We start from the raw sequence: 16,566 nt of genomic DNA, 5'->3' as shown, positions 1-16,566 counted from the left end.
TGGTCATAAAGTTAAATGTGTCAGAAAGGAATGGATATGCATTTTGGAGTTTAATACAGGCCAGCAACACTGAGTTGTAATAGTTGTAATGATCATGCAATAAAACAGAATGATTACATGCAGGATAGATAGATACATGGATATATGGGGCTTTACTCAAATAAATGGAACAAAATACTATAAACTTTCTCTCCACTGCTTATTCAAGATAAGAATAAGCAGTGGAGAGAAAGTTTTAAGCTTTTTTGTTGGTCATGCCATTATGGAAGGTCCTAACCACTTTCATGACAGGTCAGACACAAGAAAAATCTAAACTGGTTATTGACCAGTAGAATCAAAATTGGGAAGTGTACTGGACAGGATTTGGAGAGTTGTTGTGTCTGTTGAGTGAACATGTCAATTTGCAAGAGAGAAAACGATCATCTTGAAGCATCTGTAAGTGTATTGCAGCATTGTCGAAGACCAGCTTTCCAAATAGTATGTATACAGGAGACCTTAATCGAATATGCAATAGGATGAATATGCAGAAGCACAAATAAGTATCCTTGTAGTTAATGAAACATTTTTGTGTGTTTACAAAATGTAGTATTTCTAGTTCTTCAAAGACAGTTTTTATCCCAATTGAAGATCATTTTTGTTCTTAGAAATAGCTTCAAAGTCTTCATTAAATTTCATCCCAGTGGTTCAATGATACAGAGGAAATGAATGGAGAATTCCAAAATGGAGAATTATTTTGCAGCAAAAGTAAAAAAAAAGAACCCTTACAGAACTAATTACATTTAATGGGCCAAGAATGGTTGTCACTAACTTTGATCAAACATAATTAGAATAGCAAAGCACACTACACTAAAAGTTAAACATCCGTGGAAATTCCCATAATTTGTACTGTTTATGTACATGAACGGATGCTTTAATGAATGCCACTCTTTCACAGAAATACCATTCCACAGCAGTATTTTAGTATGACAGTGTTGTAATTCCACGGAATGCTGATCGGAACTGATTTACAAACTAAAATAACCACACGCAAATTACAGTCCACTTACAGTACAAGTGAGATCTGTGGTTTCATTACCAGTGTTGGACTGAGTTGAACATGAGCAAGTATAGTTACAAATAGTCTGCATGGACCTTACTATTTCTTTGGAGAAATACAATATTTAGCTTTTGAATTATAATTACCTTACCTAACCCATGTTCACTACAGTATGACTTTAGCAAAGACACACGGTAAATAAAGAATCCCATTGTATTAAATGACTTACCTCTTCAGCATGAGCATCACAAAGTTTGTTGCCAGATAGAAGTTTGCTTTTCAAGCTCTTGTTCTGTAAGAAATCAGACAGAAATTAAATTAGATATTTTTTATGATGTGAGAAGATTTATGGCAGTGTGGATATAATGAAGATTTTGTGTTTACATCTGGAGGGAGACATCAATTTAGATTCATCAGATCTACCTACTCAGCAGCACAATTGTAAATGAGTTAATCTATGCCATAATTACCTTTGATCTAGTGCATTGTCTAACACGCTCAATTTTACACTTAAAACAAGCAGAAGAAAATAGCCAATTACTACGCATCTGTTGAATCAATCAATGGAATATGATCATGGAAATATGATCACACAAATGTGCTGTTAATACAGTAATTGCTGGAACTATTGTTACAACTATTGTTAAAACTCAACTGCGTGTTGAGCCTCAACACTTTTCTACAAATTCACTTTCTCCCTCTCTCTCTCTCCCTCCCTCACACAGACACACACAGACCCCCCCCCCCACACACACACACACACACACACACACACACACTCAACACACAAGAGTTAATGAGGTGGAATGGCAGTGCTATGTGATTCAATGAGGCAGAATTGGCCGGGCATCAAGACCAAACACTTGCACCTCCTCTCCTCTCTAAAGAAAGGCCACCATCTGAGACTCGCAAATGGCAGCTGTCATAAAATGTGACATGTGGCTGCCCCAGAACAGACCTAGAGTGAAAACGAGATCCAGTGCAGCTCACATGTCATGAAACATTATGCAAAATGAGTTCCAGAGTCACATACTGTATGTCAAAGTGTGTTATTTGCCAAGTGTTGCCATATTGTTGGCAATACGTGCGGCTCAAAATACAGATTTTTTCACATTATCTTTTGTTTATATTTAGGAAGCAGCTAATGTAGAGCATGGGAATATGCAATGTGATGCTCATATACAGTACTTCTTCCATCTGTCCTTGCTCTTTGACACAGGATGCCTAATGTTACGTGACTCCAATCAAAAAATACACAAAAAACATCTCATGAATATATACCTTTGAGGGAGACATTTGACCAAGTGTTCTTCTTTCACTGACCCAGACAGTCCTTTTTATATTTCTACACAATATTTCTACACTCATAACTGTGATACCTGCTGGCACCTACTGTGCAGTCATACTTCACTCTAAGTTGAGAAAAATGATTGGCAGAGACACAGATCACCCTCATCTCACTGGTGACTCATGACATGTTTGGCTGAGTCACATTAACATTATGTTTAACCTCTGAATCCGTCACATCTGTCTCCACATATCACAATGATGCCCTCCAATCTCAAGAGCTGAGCAACTGTAATGGCAGAGCTGTCTACTGTGCTGCTGCACTACAAAGCTGGCACATTGCAGCAGAGTCGAACCGTAAATCATTCTATAGCCTTGTCTCACAATGCACACATCAAGTCCCCAGAGCCAATCATAGATTATGAGTTTACAGTGAATTGCACTCATAAAGTTTCTCCAGTGACATGGATCAGCACTATTTTCTCACAGAAGTAACATAAACTGTAGCTTCAAGTCAATAAATCAAAGAATAAACACAGATGCAGGTTTTTAATGATTAGAACTAGGTAATCTTTAATGTACATGAACATTAACTTTAGTAACAACACTGTAGTCACAGGTACCCTGGTACTACATTATCTACATTATTGGTACATCAACAATGTACCAATAATGTACCATTTAAATGCAAAAATGTACATTTAAATGTGACTAGCTTTTAGGCACTCCTTTTAGAAAACATCGATCAGTCAATGCAACTTTACTTTTGCTTTCAATAGTCAATCTGTGTCAGCCTTTCATCATTCAAATTTGTATTGTACTCCCCTGCTTCCAGGTGTCCCCTACTTCCCTGATACTGAAGGAACATATGGATCACCATTTGAACACTTCCAGGTTTCCTGGTCAGTTTTTGTCACAAATATTATTGTGGACACTAATAACTAGTGGAGAGCACTCCTAAAGAAAATATTATACAGAAAATATTCTAAAAACGCTCTTATAACTGTATATCACTGGACAACACTGAAAGTAGTTAATTATTTATTGCTCATTGTCACTAGGCTGTGCGGTAACTTGACTGTCAAATGGACTCAAGTTATCTATCAATCGTTCAAGTCCTAGGGGTGTTTACAAATGAGTCCTGCTACCTTCCTGTAGTTTGGACAGAGGTGTAAGGCAGGGTGGGCTGCTATCTTCACTATTATTTGCATATTTATCTTGAACCCCTTGCTGAGTCAATTAGTAAGGATGATAATAAGAGAATAAAAAATAGGCGCCACCGTCCCCTTATCTATGCAGATGACATTTCATTAATTATGCCAGGACTGCAGGGCTGTATTATATATCCTAGCTGCAATTGATTTAATAACTGATTTATTCCTAGTTTTCCAGAGTTTGAGTATATTGTTATAACAGTAATGTATTGTCTCAGATATTAAACTTTTATGTGTACAGTACGTGCCAATGCCACTTTGTCTGAGCAAACCACTTCAGTCTAACCTTACCCTATTGGGAGGAGAGTAAAAGTGATAAAATAGAACTTTGCCACAGTCATGCACGGAGAGATAGAATGACAAATCTAAAAGACCTTCCAGACCTCAGTAACTACGATAGATAAACCTTCTTTATCTTGCAGGGAAGAAACGCAACATTCTTTGACTGGTTTTCATGATCTGGTACAGGATACAGCCATAACTTAAAATGTCAAAGCTACACAGCTTTCAAAGTATAAGCCAACGACCTCTGTTGAATGGAGTTGACCCCATTGAGTAAAGCAACAAAGACAGGCCTTTTCAAGATGGACCTTGCACAGGATTCTTTTTAAACTTTAAGGTCAATGCTACAGTGAGCAAATGATTAAGGAACACTAGCCCAATACAATGTGCCTTCAATGTGGTTTGGGGCCTTTTCGAGTACTTATGCAGTTTAACTGTTTAAATCTTTTCAGATGGCAATTCCCATGAAGAATAAAGTTTATTTTAGCCAGTTTACATTGCCACTAGAGACAGTCACAGTATTGGAGGAATGTATTACTGTATGCTTACTTGCCTTACAATGTAATGTACACAAGATTAAAAGAACATAAGAAACACAAATATCCTCCTCAGTTTAGATCTCAAACAAGAATTCTGTTTACATACACATCAAATTTTCTAGCGTGCTCTGATCTTACGTAATAAGGTTGATGTTAGATGGTGGAAAACTCTTTAATTGGTCATTACAAAGTCAAATTATGGCCTTGTTAACAGGTCATTTAGTGATTTAAGATAACCTTCTGTAGAATACTGTCAACACATGCAACATTACCTCCCCTACTGTGGAAACAACCAGCTTGATTTGAGTCTCACTGGTAGTATTGCCTCTCCCGCTGCTGTTTGTCCCTAATAGAGTTTGCTGTGTCCGAACAAGGCCCACTGGCTATATTCTCCACATACAGTTTTTTTGTCCCTTGTTGGCTGAGTTAATAATGTCACAGAATGTTTTTTGACCTCCCTCCGGCAGTGTGAATTCCCTAGCACTCACCTGGCTTTTGCTTTGAATGTTTCTGTAGACTTCCCTTACATGGAATTCATGTTTCACCTGTGAAGTTATCCAAAGCTATAATATGTGCATCTACCAAGCACTGCAGTTCAGATTCTGATTGATTACTTTATTCTCTGCTGACCTGGGGTATTTGGCTGTTGACTATCACTTTGCACAAGACCTCTGTGGTCACCTCTTGTGACCACAAGTCACACTGGGTTATCCAATTAGAAGGTCACTTAAGGCCCAGAGGCTCAAAATAATGCCATTCAGTTGCTTATAGCTCTCAACCAATCTTCAACTCCCTCAGCACTGTCAATAAATTAACCCCACTGACAATGACCTTTACAACTGGAAAACCTGATTTGTATACAGTGTATGGCATTTGTATAACATATACAATACATAAATTGATCAACCTATCAAATTATCAACAAGAGACATTAACTATTACTTGAATGTACTTGACTCGTATGTTGAATTTGAGTTTCAGACTCACCTCTTGCTGTAGGTCCTTGATGATCTTGTTTTTTTTCTCCATCTCCATCTTAAGAAACTTGATCTGTTGACAAAAAAATCCTTTAGTTATTTCATTCATACTAATTATTTTCAAACTAGTTACTAAACACAACCCAAGGTCAAACAATATAAACTGTTTTACAGGGCTTAGTACCCCATATGGTTCTATTGCACATCTTATGCTGGTATTTTAGTCAGTCTTTAAATATTTACTACACATAAATCCATCCTCTAATTACTCTCGCTCTGCTGTCTCACACATTTGCTTTGGACAATATGACTTTTCAGGATCTCGCTCAACTGACTTTCAAAGAGGGCAGGGTGTCAGTCTGAGAGGAGTTTATGGCCTCAAATGGTGGCTGACAACTTTCCACTGTGTGCTTAATTTTATAGCCCATATGGCCATTGTCTGAGTGAGATCTTTGCAAACCTTTTATCGCAAGCTAGGCTTGTCTCAGTCATGCAGCCCTCCCTTGTGTTGTGTATTTAACAGGCAGTAAGGTCTGGATTACTCTCTGCAGATGGCAACCCACTGAGCAGGACTACATCTTAAAGAACGGATTCCGAAGGAAAATCAAAATTGGTTTTCAGATTTTTTTGTCACACCTATTTAGGAACGGGTCTGAGGGAGTGTAAGTCCTTGTGTAAGGTCATCTAGATTGTCCTCGGGATGAAGAGGAAAGGATTCATGGTCCAGGTGACCTCATCTTGGGAGGGAACTGGGGGACTGTAAACTTGGTCTCTGTGGTTGACACACAGCCCCTGAGCAGGGCCAGATAGCATCACAGTTCATGTTTGAGCCTTTCAGTTTGTATCTGCCCATGGGGATGTCAAGAAAACATTGTAGTCCCACTCTGCCTCATTGGAGTCGAGGCACAGGAGGGTAAAACAATGGCAGTTTTGTGCACTAGTCCTGAAATAGAAATACAATTGGTTCTGTCTGTTATCTGTCTATGCTAGTTTTTTCTATGTTGCTGAATTAATATGAATATGACATTGAATTAATATTTCATTAGAACACTGTAACAACAGTAGGATCAATTGCAAAACAAAAACTCTTTAGGTGATCACCCATAAGAAGTCACATAATTGGTACAATTAAATTGTAATACCACTACTATTACAACTTCTACCCATAATAGTAATTTAATATATATATATATATATATGTATTTATCCCAGACTTTGCTGTTACTGTGTTACTTTTAAACACATTTGTTGAGTGTAGAGTAATTATGAATGTACGTGTATGCTTGTGAACAGTATGGTGGGCTTTTAATTTTCAGTTGAGACCCAGATATAGCTGGAGGCAAAGAAATGTAAGTTGGGCTTGTTTGACATCTCAGTGGCGAGGTGACATTTGATGTATGAGGCAATGGATAAAAAATATTGTCTGATTGAAGTTGGAGTTGCCCCTGGGAGCAAAAGTTTGTTCATTTTCACTGAGCACCAAAGGAAAAGCTGGGAAAGCAAAGTCCAACATATTTAGCTGTAACTAAAATATTGAAACCTTGGTATCAAGTTGCCAATATTTTTTTATTCAAGGCAAATTATTAGTTGTTTTAATTAAAAATGTTTCATCGTCCCAAAGGAAAAGGTAAGCCTCAGTGTTTCCCCTACCATCATATTAGGGGGGCGCCCGCCCCCCCAACGGCACCCCCCGCCCCCCCTGGAAGGTCAAGTTAATAAAAATAAATCTTTTTAATATGTATTTATATATGTATGTATATGTGTGTAATATGTATAAATATATATAAAGCGCCCGATCACAAAATAAGTCATTTAAGGTTACCTTTCCTATAAAACAGGTCTATAGCCTATAGATAGCCTCATCTGAAATCCGTGAAATTAGTTTTCCATATTTAACATGGTGTAAAATTAATTATGGGAATCAATTATGAACATCATCTGTACTGTACTTCTCTCTGTAGGCAAACGTGTTGGTTAGCATACATGCTACCGCCTGTAGCAATAATTATACCATTCAAGTTATCAATTTTTGTTTTCCCAAATTATTCATAAACATACATTAATTACATTTTAAAGCAGTTTATTAACTCTGAGGCACAAAAAAATCTTCAAAAGCTATTTAGGAAATTGCTAACTTATTTAGATTATGTAAAAGTATTTGTCAACCCCAACCTTATTACTACTGACCTTTTTTAACCTCTTACAAAATTACAGTTGCACTTTTAGCACCACAAAATATCTTAAGGCTAGCTAGCATGGGCAAGGTCCAATTAATTGGTTGAGAATAGTGATGCGAGTGTTCACTCATTCTTACCAAGGAGTTTTCTCAAAAACAATGTATGTATTGCACTTCATACAATTCCAAAGCTGAAACTGAAATCCCATCAACAATTTCTACACACACACATAGGGTTGTCAAAAAGTCAAAGAAAGATCCATATTTTAGTACAAAAGATTCAAAAGTGTAATAATGACAACCTGGCTTAATTTGCATTTCTGAAATCACATGCTAAATCTGCAGTAGATCATTCATATTTGTCATCCAGTATTCTGGCCCATTCTCTACAATTTAATTGGCATGTTAATAAGCAATAACTAGTTCTTCCATTGTATACATTTCCCAGACTCCCAGCACATTGGTAAATCAGAAGTTTATAAATTGTCTTGTCTTTCAAGTGCAATGCGTTTCATGCATTTTGTATTTCAACACAATATCGAATATTACAAAATCTTCCATCAAAATCCAGGAAATAGTTATCATAAATTATAAGTACCTTTGTATGGGATAAGTCCTCTTATTATTATAAAAATAACAAAGATGCACATTAAGCTAACCAGAGTATAGAAGATATACCGTAAGTTATTTGGGCTAACTGAGGAAGCAACATCCGTTATTCTTATTCTAAACATGGTTGGCGATGTCACAGTCACCATCAAGCCTTGGGAGTTCCAGAATGTTGGAAAAATACATTTTCCTATTACCATCTATTGATCTCAAATACATCCCACAGCAGTTGATTACACTAATTAAGCTTCCTGGTGATTTGTTGATAATTAGTTTGGAAAACAAGAGTCTATCTCTTAGAGTTGCAGGCAGTGGTCTGTTTGGATACAATACAGTGCAGCACAGCAAGGTGCAATCACAAGCATGAATCCAAAGGGACACAAACAACATTTTTAGGGATGTTAGCTAGCTGGGCTCTGCTTTAAGGCATTTAGAGGTAACTTGAATGTATATAATAATTTTACTAATTTGTAGACTGGATCTAATACACCCTGAACTGATTTAACGTGCTGTCAAGAATGTCCAAATATGACAGAGGATGGAAAAGTCAAGGCAATGAGCGACAATTAAATGATTGTTGCTGAGTTAAAATTGCTAAGTCAAATTGAGGAAAAAAAACTACATAAAAACAAAAAATATTGAAATTCAGCAGAAAAACTGAGAAGGCATTAAAAGATGCAAACATAATAACAATAATAATACTTGTGCATGCACCCCTAACAAATACTTTCAATAATCAAGAGAGCACACCTTAATCTCTTTGTTCCTTTCTCACTATTTTCAGGAATTTTATGTTTATGGAATATAGTGAACCAGAAGAGTTGTCTCATGGGTAATGAGCAGATAAGGCCTGCATGTTTGGGCGCCAGGTGACCGGGATGGTTATAAGAGGAAGGTGTTGACAAGTCCACTTTCTCACCGTGGCCTGCTGCTTCTCCGCTCTCTCAGTTGCCTCCTCCAGCTGCTTCTGCAAGGCTGCCTGAAGGGACTTCATCTCCTCCCTGCAATGGAGAGGAGGTGAGAAATACTATTTTAGCACATACCGCACTGCTTCACTTAGACTCCTGCAGTGCCAAGGTACCAAGGCACCAGACGAAGAACTTGACATTCAGGCCAATGTGCCGAATTCTGTCTTTTCAGGTAACAGAATATTTTTCCTCATGCTCACCAATTCCTATAACAGCTATTTAACAAACTCTGTCCTTGTATGGCAATAGGGGCTGTCTATGCTCTTAACTCAGAAGTTCCATTCTACCATAAAGGCTTGAGGGATGGAGAGCTGCAGAGGAGGCTGACCTTCTGGCAGGTTCCCTTATCTCTGCAGAAGAACACTGAAGCTCTGGCCTTTATAAGGTGTTTATTCCTAGTCACTTAGACAACCAACTCTAGGGAGTGTCTTGGTGATTTCCTACAGTACACAAGTGAAACTTGTGAATGTCTCAGCTACGTACTTATCAGAAGGATTATAAAAGGAAACAGGACGTAGCTAACCTCAATTTTGAGTATCATAGAAAAGGCTCTGAGTAATGATGTATTCATTCAACAGTTGCTTTCATCCAAAGCAAAATATAGGTGTATATTTGAACTGTTAACCTCTTGATTTGCACTCAAATGCTTTACCACCGAGATATATCTGTAAACTGTACTTTCAGATTCATGTCAAAACTTAAATGTAATATATTTAAAATTGTATCTATAGAGCAAAACATGGAAAGAGTGAAGAAGTCTAAATATTTTCCCAATATCTGCACTAGTGCCTAAATTTAAAAGTGTTCCCAACAGCCAATTAACCTTTTGTAGTGTATTTAATTAAAACTAGCGTGGTAAAAAAGCTGTGTAAAGACTTCAGATGCATCTGCATGTCTCAAACAGATGGTACGGTATCTTACAAAATACGCTACATTATAAACATTCCTAATAGCCAAAGTCTTCTTATGCTCAATTGAGAGTGCTTTATAAATGCAAGCATTTGAAACTGTAATGTACAATATATGTAATCCTAAAATAACAGGTGGCTTGTTGAAAGGGCAACCTTGGTAAACCAAATCATTTGCGACAGAGTGCTTAACAAAACAACAAGGCTTAAATCCCATAACATTCTAAGCTATAAGATTACAGCAAGAAGAAATTATTCCTTTTCGCTGGGCAAACTCTGAGTTAGAAATGTAACAGCATGTGACATAGTCATGGTCTATCAATTGTGCAGTCAGGGAGCAATATCTTGGAGTCAATATAGCAACACTTTCTGTAGGGAAATTTTGTGAATTTGGTAAATCATTTCTCTGCACTACAGTGATGCGCTGCATTATTTCACATGCCAGTGGTCGTGTCTGTTTCCATCAGCTCAGCCAACCAAACATGTTATTTCCTTACCACTGTGGTTGGCATAGCATTTGCTTGTGATTTTACCAGAAGACTTGCAACAGGGCAGTAAAGAAAGCCAGGATGTCATGTGAACTAGATTTGGAACACATTTCAGGGCCACATTTCAACCTTTTTACTAGGAGAACTGTATCCCCTAACTGAACATTTTAGGGGAACAGGCAGAAAATGTGCACACCTTAAAACAATTTTTCACATCTCCCAAATTTTTTATGTATTACTGATAAATGCTTTGGTAATTGGTAAAAAACTACAATGTAGTTGTTTTATTTTAGTTCACCCACCCTTTGAAGGGAGTTTTCTTCAAAGTATAATTTAGCTGCAGTAATAATAATAATAGCTGGTTTGATTTTCTATTGTCCATAGGTTACTTTTGCCACTAGCTGCTAATTCATGTGCAAGTTCTTTAGTCAATGTGTTCATTAAGCATGGAAGCATGGGAGTCAGCATGGAAGCATGGGAGTCAGGTGGCTGAGCGGTTAGGGAAGCGGGCTAGTAATCCAAAGGTTGCCAGTTCGATTCCCGGTCATGCCAACTGACGTTGTGTCCTTGGGCAAGGCACTTCACCCTACTTGCCTCGGGGAGAATGTCCCTGTACTTACTGTAAGTCGCTCTGGATAAGAGCGTCTGCTAAATGTAAATGTAAATGTAAAGAGAAAGCGAGGGGAATTCAGAAGTTTTGATTTACCTCTGCTTGTGGCTGAGCTCCAGGATTCTCTGGACATCCTTCTTGGCCACCGAGTCATCATTTTTCAGTGACTAGAAGAAAATAGAAATCTTTATTCTTGGAATAGGAACTGGTTATAACATGACCACTCAGTCTCACTCTGTTCTGAAGGATACTGTGCAAGGAATACAACATTGTTAAAAGAAAAGTATACAGTATATCAAATTAAATGTTTTTCATATGTCACAATCAACAGTAAATGACAGGGGTTGATTCCAAGTGCTTAGTGTTGGGACATGTTTTATAATACAAAGAGTCTGTCTATTGACTTTATTTTGAAAATGTGTAAGTTCACATTCTTATAAATTATTTTGTAATTAAAATTGTAATTCAAAAAAGCTTTGGGAAATCATTTTCAGATACATACTTTAGTTAGATGATCAATTCAAGTGGCATTCAAAGGATGCTCTGTATTCATAATTCATAATAATTGTTCAACTAATGTTTGCTTTCCATACATACACTAATTGGTCCATCCATCCAATTAGTGTATGTATGGAAAGCAAACATTAGTTGAACAATTATTATGAATACACTAATTGGAGTTCCATAATTGCTTTCTTACCAGAACATAGACCAGATTAAAAAATCAAGATAGAGTTTGAGCATTTAACAAATCCATTGAATAAAGTCTACATCACAAAAAAGTGTCATGGAATTATAGGCTAATCAGTGTTCGATACCAAGGAGTTTGCACACTCCCATCATAAATCAACACATCCAGAAGAAGTCTACACATTTATTTTATTACTTTTGGCTTAACATTTTCATTTCTTTGAAAATACCCATAAGGCAAAGATGATATGATCCTCACATCTCAGCCTTTGAAACTGTTGCAATATGTGTGGCCAGTATGTGATGTTGATACTCTGGGCAAGTCTTTTCAATATTTCATACCAAGTGTGAGGGTATTACAGTGATATTGAAAATGGGCCCCAAATTGTTGTCAAGTCCCATTGGGAGGTTGATAATAGCTCTAACTCCTACCCTATTAATCTCTGAACAAGTTTACCCAGGAGCCATAGCCAACAATCAAAGCTCCATCAGGCAATATTTTGAGGGGGCTCAACTAAACCTCAGGTACTGCTCATTAAAGAAATAAACACCACAGACAGTAAATCTCCAAAAGGTTAATCTGTTCCACATGCATAATTTATCACATCAAATAAAATCTCAGTAAACATTTTTGTTAACCCCCTACCCCTTCCCCCATTTTGTTTTCAAGTATGTCATCCCAGTCCACAAGTCCCTTGCCATGCCCAGTGCATTGGCGCTGTGCCTTGGGGGACACATGCCATTCAAGTGGTCAGTGAGCAAACATCCAAGCCTGTCCTGAGGATAATAGTACCCAGACTATATACCACAGATGACTGTGCCAGCCAGACCACCTGCAGGGGCTTTTCCACTGAAAGCAGTCATCAAGTAAATGCTATGCACGCACAACAACTCCAAATGCATACAGTACAACTCCAACTAGTCATGGTGTGGAATTGGGGAGTCATCATTCTGAATGATACTATAGATCCAGCATGAGAGCAACTATAGTGTAAGAATGGTGGGGATCTATGCCACCCAGACTAGCCCAAGGGGTCCTGCCACTGAAATTGGGTGGAGTGTGTAATTCCATTCTTTGTTGTCTTGGGGGACATACCAAGGCAGATATGGGTTCACTAGTGCATTCTGGGAGACTGGGAGGACATACTGCTTTTGAAGGCAGAAACTACTGAACAGAGTTCTGTTTTATGTTTCAGAAAACCATTTCTATATAATCTCTTTCTATTACTTAATTTGTCAAGAACTGAAATGAGATTGACCTTAACCCTGACCAGGCAGATGGAATATTTGGACTTTCTGCAAGGTCGAAGATTAGCTAGAGCAGTGCATTTCAAAAAGTCCAGAGCTATCTAATTCTCATTAATACAGATAGTCCCCAGCTTGAATCTATTCTTAATCCTTATAGACAATCATAATCTCTATTGCTATTCACTTTCTGATACCTGATGAAGTGCATTTTTTCACAAGAAAGTATAGCATAATCCACATTTTCTACCCTCATAGAAAATGTGCTCTAACAAAAAGCCTTATAGTCACATCAAAAGAAAGGATCCTCTTATTGCAGAACATTTGCTCATCCACATTTGATAAATGAGGCCTTTAGTACTGTATGTAGTGGATCATTATACAACGAGGCAGCAGACTGAATCATAGGATAAGTTTAATGTCCAAGCCATTTTTGGAGACAACACAGAGCAGCAAAAATTACCTCAGGGTTACATTTTACATTTACATTACATTTACATTTATTCATTTAGCAGACGCTTTTATCCAAAGTGACTTCCAAGAGAGAGCTTTACAAAGTGCATAGGTCACTGATAATAACAACAAGATAGCCACAAAAACATTGCGAGTAGCCAAAACATGAAGCACACATTGTGAACAACCAAAGTAAGTGCCAAAGGTTCCAATGTCCCTGCATTGAAAGCCAACTACTCCCTTTAACATCTTCACAATCTGGCAGAGAGAAACAGTAGGGTTCTAACCTGAAGGTTGCCTTTTATACTGTCCAGCTCCTTTGAAGTTTTAGAGAGTTGACGCAGGATGCCGGTCCTTTCAGTGAAGACCTCTTTTAGCTTCTGTTCCAGCCCCTCATAGCTTTGTCTATCATGCAAGAGAGAGAAAGAAAAGGGGTGAGATTTCACGTTTTAATGTGAAATGGTACCACTACCTGAAGAAAAAAACTATTTGTTAGTATACTGAGGTGTTAAATCTGAATCAAAGCCTTTGAGCTCAAATAGTAAAGCAAGAGGGTCAAAAACCTTTGAAAACACATTTGACTTCGTAGGATTTTCCATGCGTTTGACCATGAGATAACTCTCAGCATTTCTATCAGGCAAACATATACAAGCAGTTTCCCAATCACTGGAAAAAGACAGAGCAATCTACAGGGCCCAGTTGTCAAATGCACTTTCATTCATTATAAATCTAGCCTGTATTGAATTGTCATTGAGAAACCATTTTTCTCATTTAGTTGTGACCTTGCCGGGAGACAAAAATAACTTTTTGCACATTTGCATGTAAATGTGGTCATTATAAAGAAATAAGTATCCCAGTTGACTGTGTTACGGACACTATGTATTAATTTTACAGAGATTTTAGAAAGCATACTTCTCTAAGAGGAGAGACACAAGTGTAAGAGAATGTAGTTCGGGGACCAAGTGTTTTGAGGGAGGCGGATTGAGAGAAAGCAGAGGCAAGTGGCAGATTGAGAGCTGAAGACGAAACTGACAGCATTGGCCTTTTGGGGCTAGATCAGCCAGCCATATATGCTCCTTCTTCATCTCTTCGCTACAATATGAAAAAAAGATTTAGCAGCTAGCCCACCTCTTCTTTTTGTAACGTTCTAATGTCAGATTTTAAAAATCTATTTTATCGAATGTGACACCCCTTGTTTATAAACACAAGAAGGAAAATAAATCTTTAGGGGGCTTCTTCAAACCAAACCGATCTGTCTGTGCTTGTCCTTCGAACTGCTTGTCAATATTACTTCTAAAATGCTAATCTTTATAGATTGTTTTACTGTATGGAACCCCCACACAGAAAAAAAACACTCAATTGTAAAACATGGTAGGCAAAAGCTAGCAATGATTTCACATTTCAGACAAGTCATTTGCTGAATTTGACACTCAATTGAAATTCTCACATTACAATCAACATTCTGCTCTAGAAATGCCACAATGAGATCCAAGAACCAAAACTCAGTCAGAACTAGTCACCAGAATGGATGAAAAACAACAACCCTTCTGCACTGTAGGGAAGCCTGTTAGAGTGAAAATATATTTTGCTTCAGAAAGTAAACATTGCTTTATTGATCAAACAAATTCAACAATTGGATTTGCTCTACAGGTTTTTCCCAACACAAGGAACCCTAATTGGTTTCTCAAAAACCGATTAAATACATTTAAAAACACTTGAATAGTAAGTTATGCCAGCATGTTTCCAAGTCCTTCAATTAATTAAACATAAAAAACGAATATTTGTTTGAGACATCTGTGGACCATCTTTAATCTGGGCCCAGAAAAACCTCCATGTTACAGATCCCATCAGCAGATCAAGCACAATAAGACATAAATCACCAATACAAAATCAGCACCTGGGAAATAAATAAATAACATGCTGTATTGCATCCAGCGCATGGCTTGCTGCCGTATGGCATTGGGGGAAATTTATTGCTGTCTCATGCAACAGAGAGAGGGACAAAATCACTCCCTGTCTGCCATCTTATTCATTACCCAATGGAATAGGCCCATCCATGGCTGTGAAATGAATAAGATTGTAATTTGAGGCCCACTGACACAGAAACAGCTACATCACAAGAAACTGAGGAGATAAAGACATAAAAAATCTTACATTTATTTTTTGCACATGGTCCGAAATAAATAGGTTGTTACTGCCAAAAAAGACACTAGTTATGTAATTACACTGTGACCTCCTCTGAGTCCAGTGTTCTGGCAACGTTTCCCTACATAGACTCGCTTTGGATGACAGAAAAGTGTTCTAATGATATACTGCTTGTCTAACAAACAAGCCTGCTGTATTATCTGATCACAAGCCTATGTCCATAAAGCTCTGTTGCCAGAAATCACATAATGCAATCTTTAAATACATCTTGAAAGGCCATGAGTCAAGACAGTTGGAAAATAAGTGATTTGGAAGAATCAAGTCAAACAAAAAACTGTGGAACAATGGAAAGCTTAGCTTTTTTCCAATTTTGTGGAGGCCTCATTTATTGTTTAGTGAGGATGAAATGATGTAAACCTCATATGGACAAACATTTCTCTAGCCTTGGAGTCACAGGAAGTTTCTGAGTTATATGAGCTTTACCTTGCAATGTAATAGAGAAGTGCTGAGCTGTGGGCTTGGAAAAGGGGAAATGTGCTGAGACCCACAGTCAACAGAGAAGCAACAGCTCAATACAGGAAGGCAAGGCCATGGCATTTTCACTCAGAGGACTCTGGGAAATAGACTGATCCTCACTTGACAGGGCTGGTCTGTAAATGCTTTGATCGGTGCACAGTTATCAGACTGTATTGACCCATGGTGTTTTTAATCATGACTAATAGCTGAGATCATTCCACAATTGTCCCTCTCAGTGGTGTGTAAGACTGGTCAGAGTAGATGCTGTAAAAGACACATTTGCCCTCAACAGAAGAGTAATGTGAAGAGATATACTTTAAAAGTTCCATCATGAACAGAGATGATGCACAGGTAAGAAAAAATACAATTAACAGCATTGTAAATTTCTTTTAACCCTAATCCAGAGTGAAATATGCTGTAGCA

The 16,566-nt window shown here is 37.7% G+C and overlaps 1 protein-coding gene across 1 annotated transcript in view; it reads right to left on the bottom strand.

Annotated features, from left to right (window-relative positions):
• Window positions 1–16,566, bottom strand: part of luzp2 (leucine zipper protein 2) — a 71,430-nt gene that overhangs the window by 16,517 nt on the left and 38,347 nt on the right. Inside the window, exons 2-6 of the mRNA XM_062471843.1 lie at window positions 13,770–13,887; window positions 11,191–11,261; window positions 9,040–9,121; window positions 5,346–5,408; window positions 1,266–1,328 (exon numbers count right to left, since the gene is read on the bottom strand). Coding sequence (XP_062327827.1) covers window positions 1,266–1,328; window positions 5,346–5,408; window positions 9,040–9,121; window positions 11,191–11,261; window positions 13,770–13,887 — 397 coding nt within the window. The remainder of the gene's footprint in view (window positions 1–1,265; window positions 1,329–5,345; window positions 5,409–9,039; window positions 9,122–11,190; window positions 11,262–13,769; window positions 13,888–16,566) is intronic.

The sequence above is a fragment of the Osmerus eperlanus genome, chromosome 10 (genome assembly GCF_963692335.1).
Source record: "Osmerus eperlanus chromosome 10, fOsmEpe2.1, whole genome shotgun sequence".
NCBI classification, from domain to species: domain Eukaryota; kingdom Metazoa; phylum Chordata; class Actinopteri; order Osmeriformes; family Osmeridae; genus Osmerus; species Osmerus eperlanus.
This window is presented reverse-complemented; position numbering and strand designations above follow the sequence as displayed.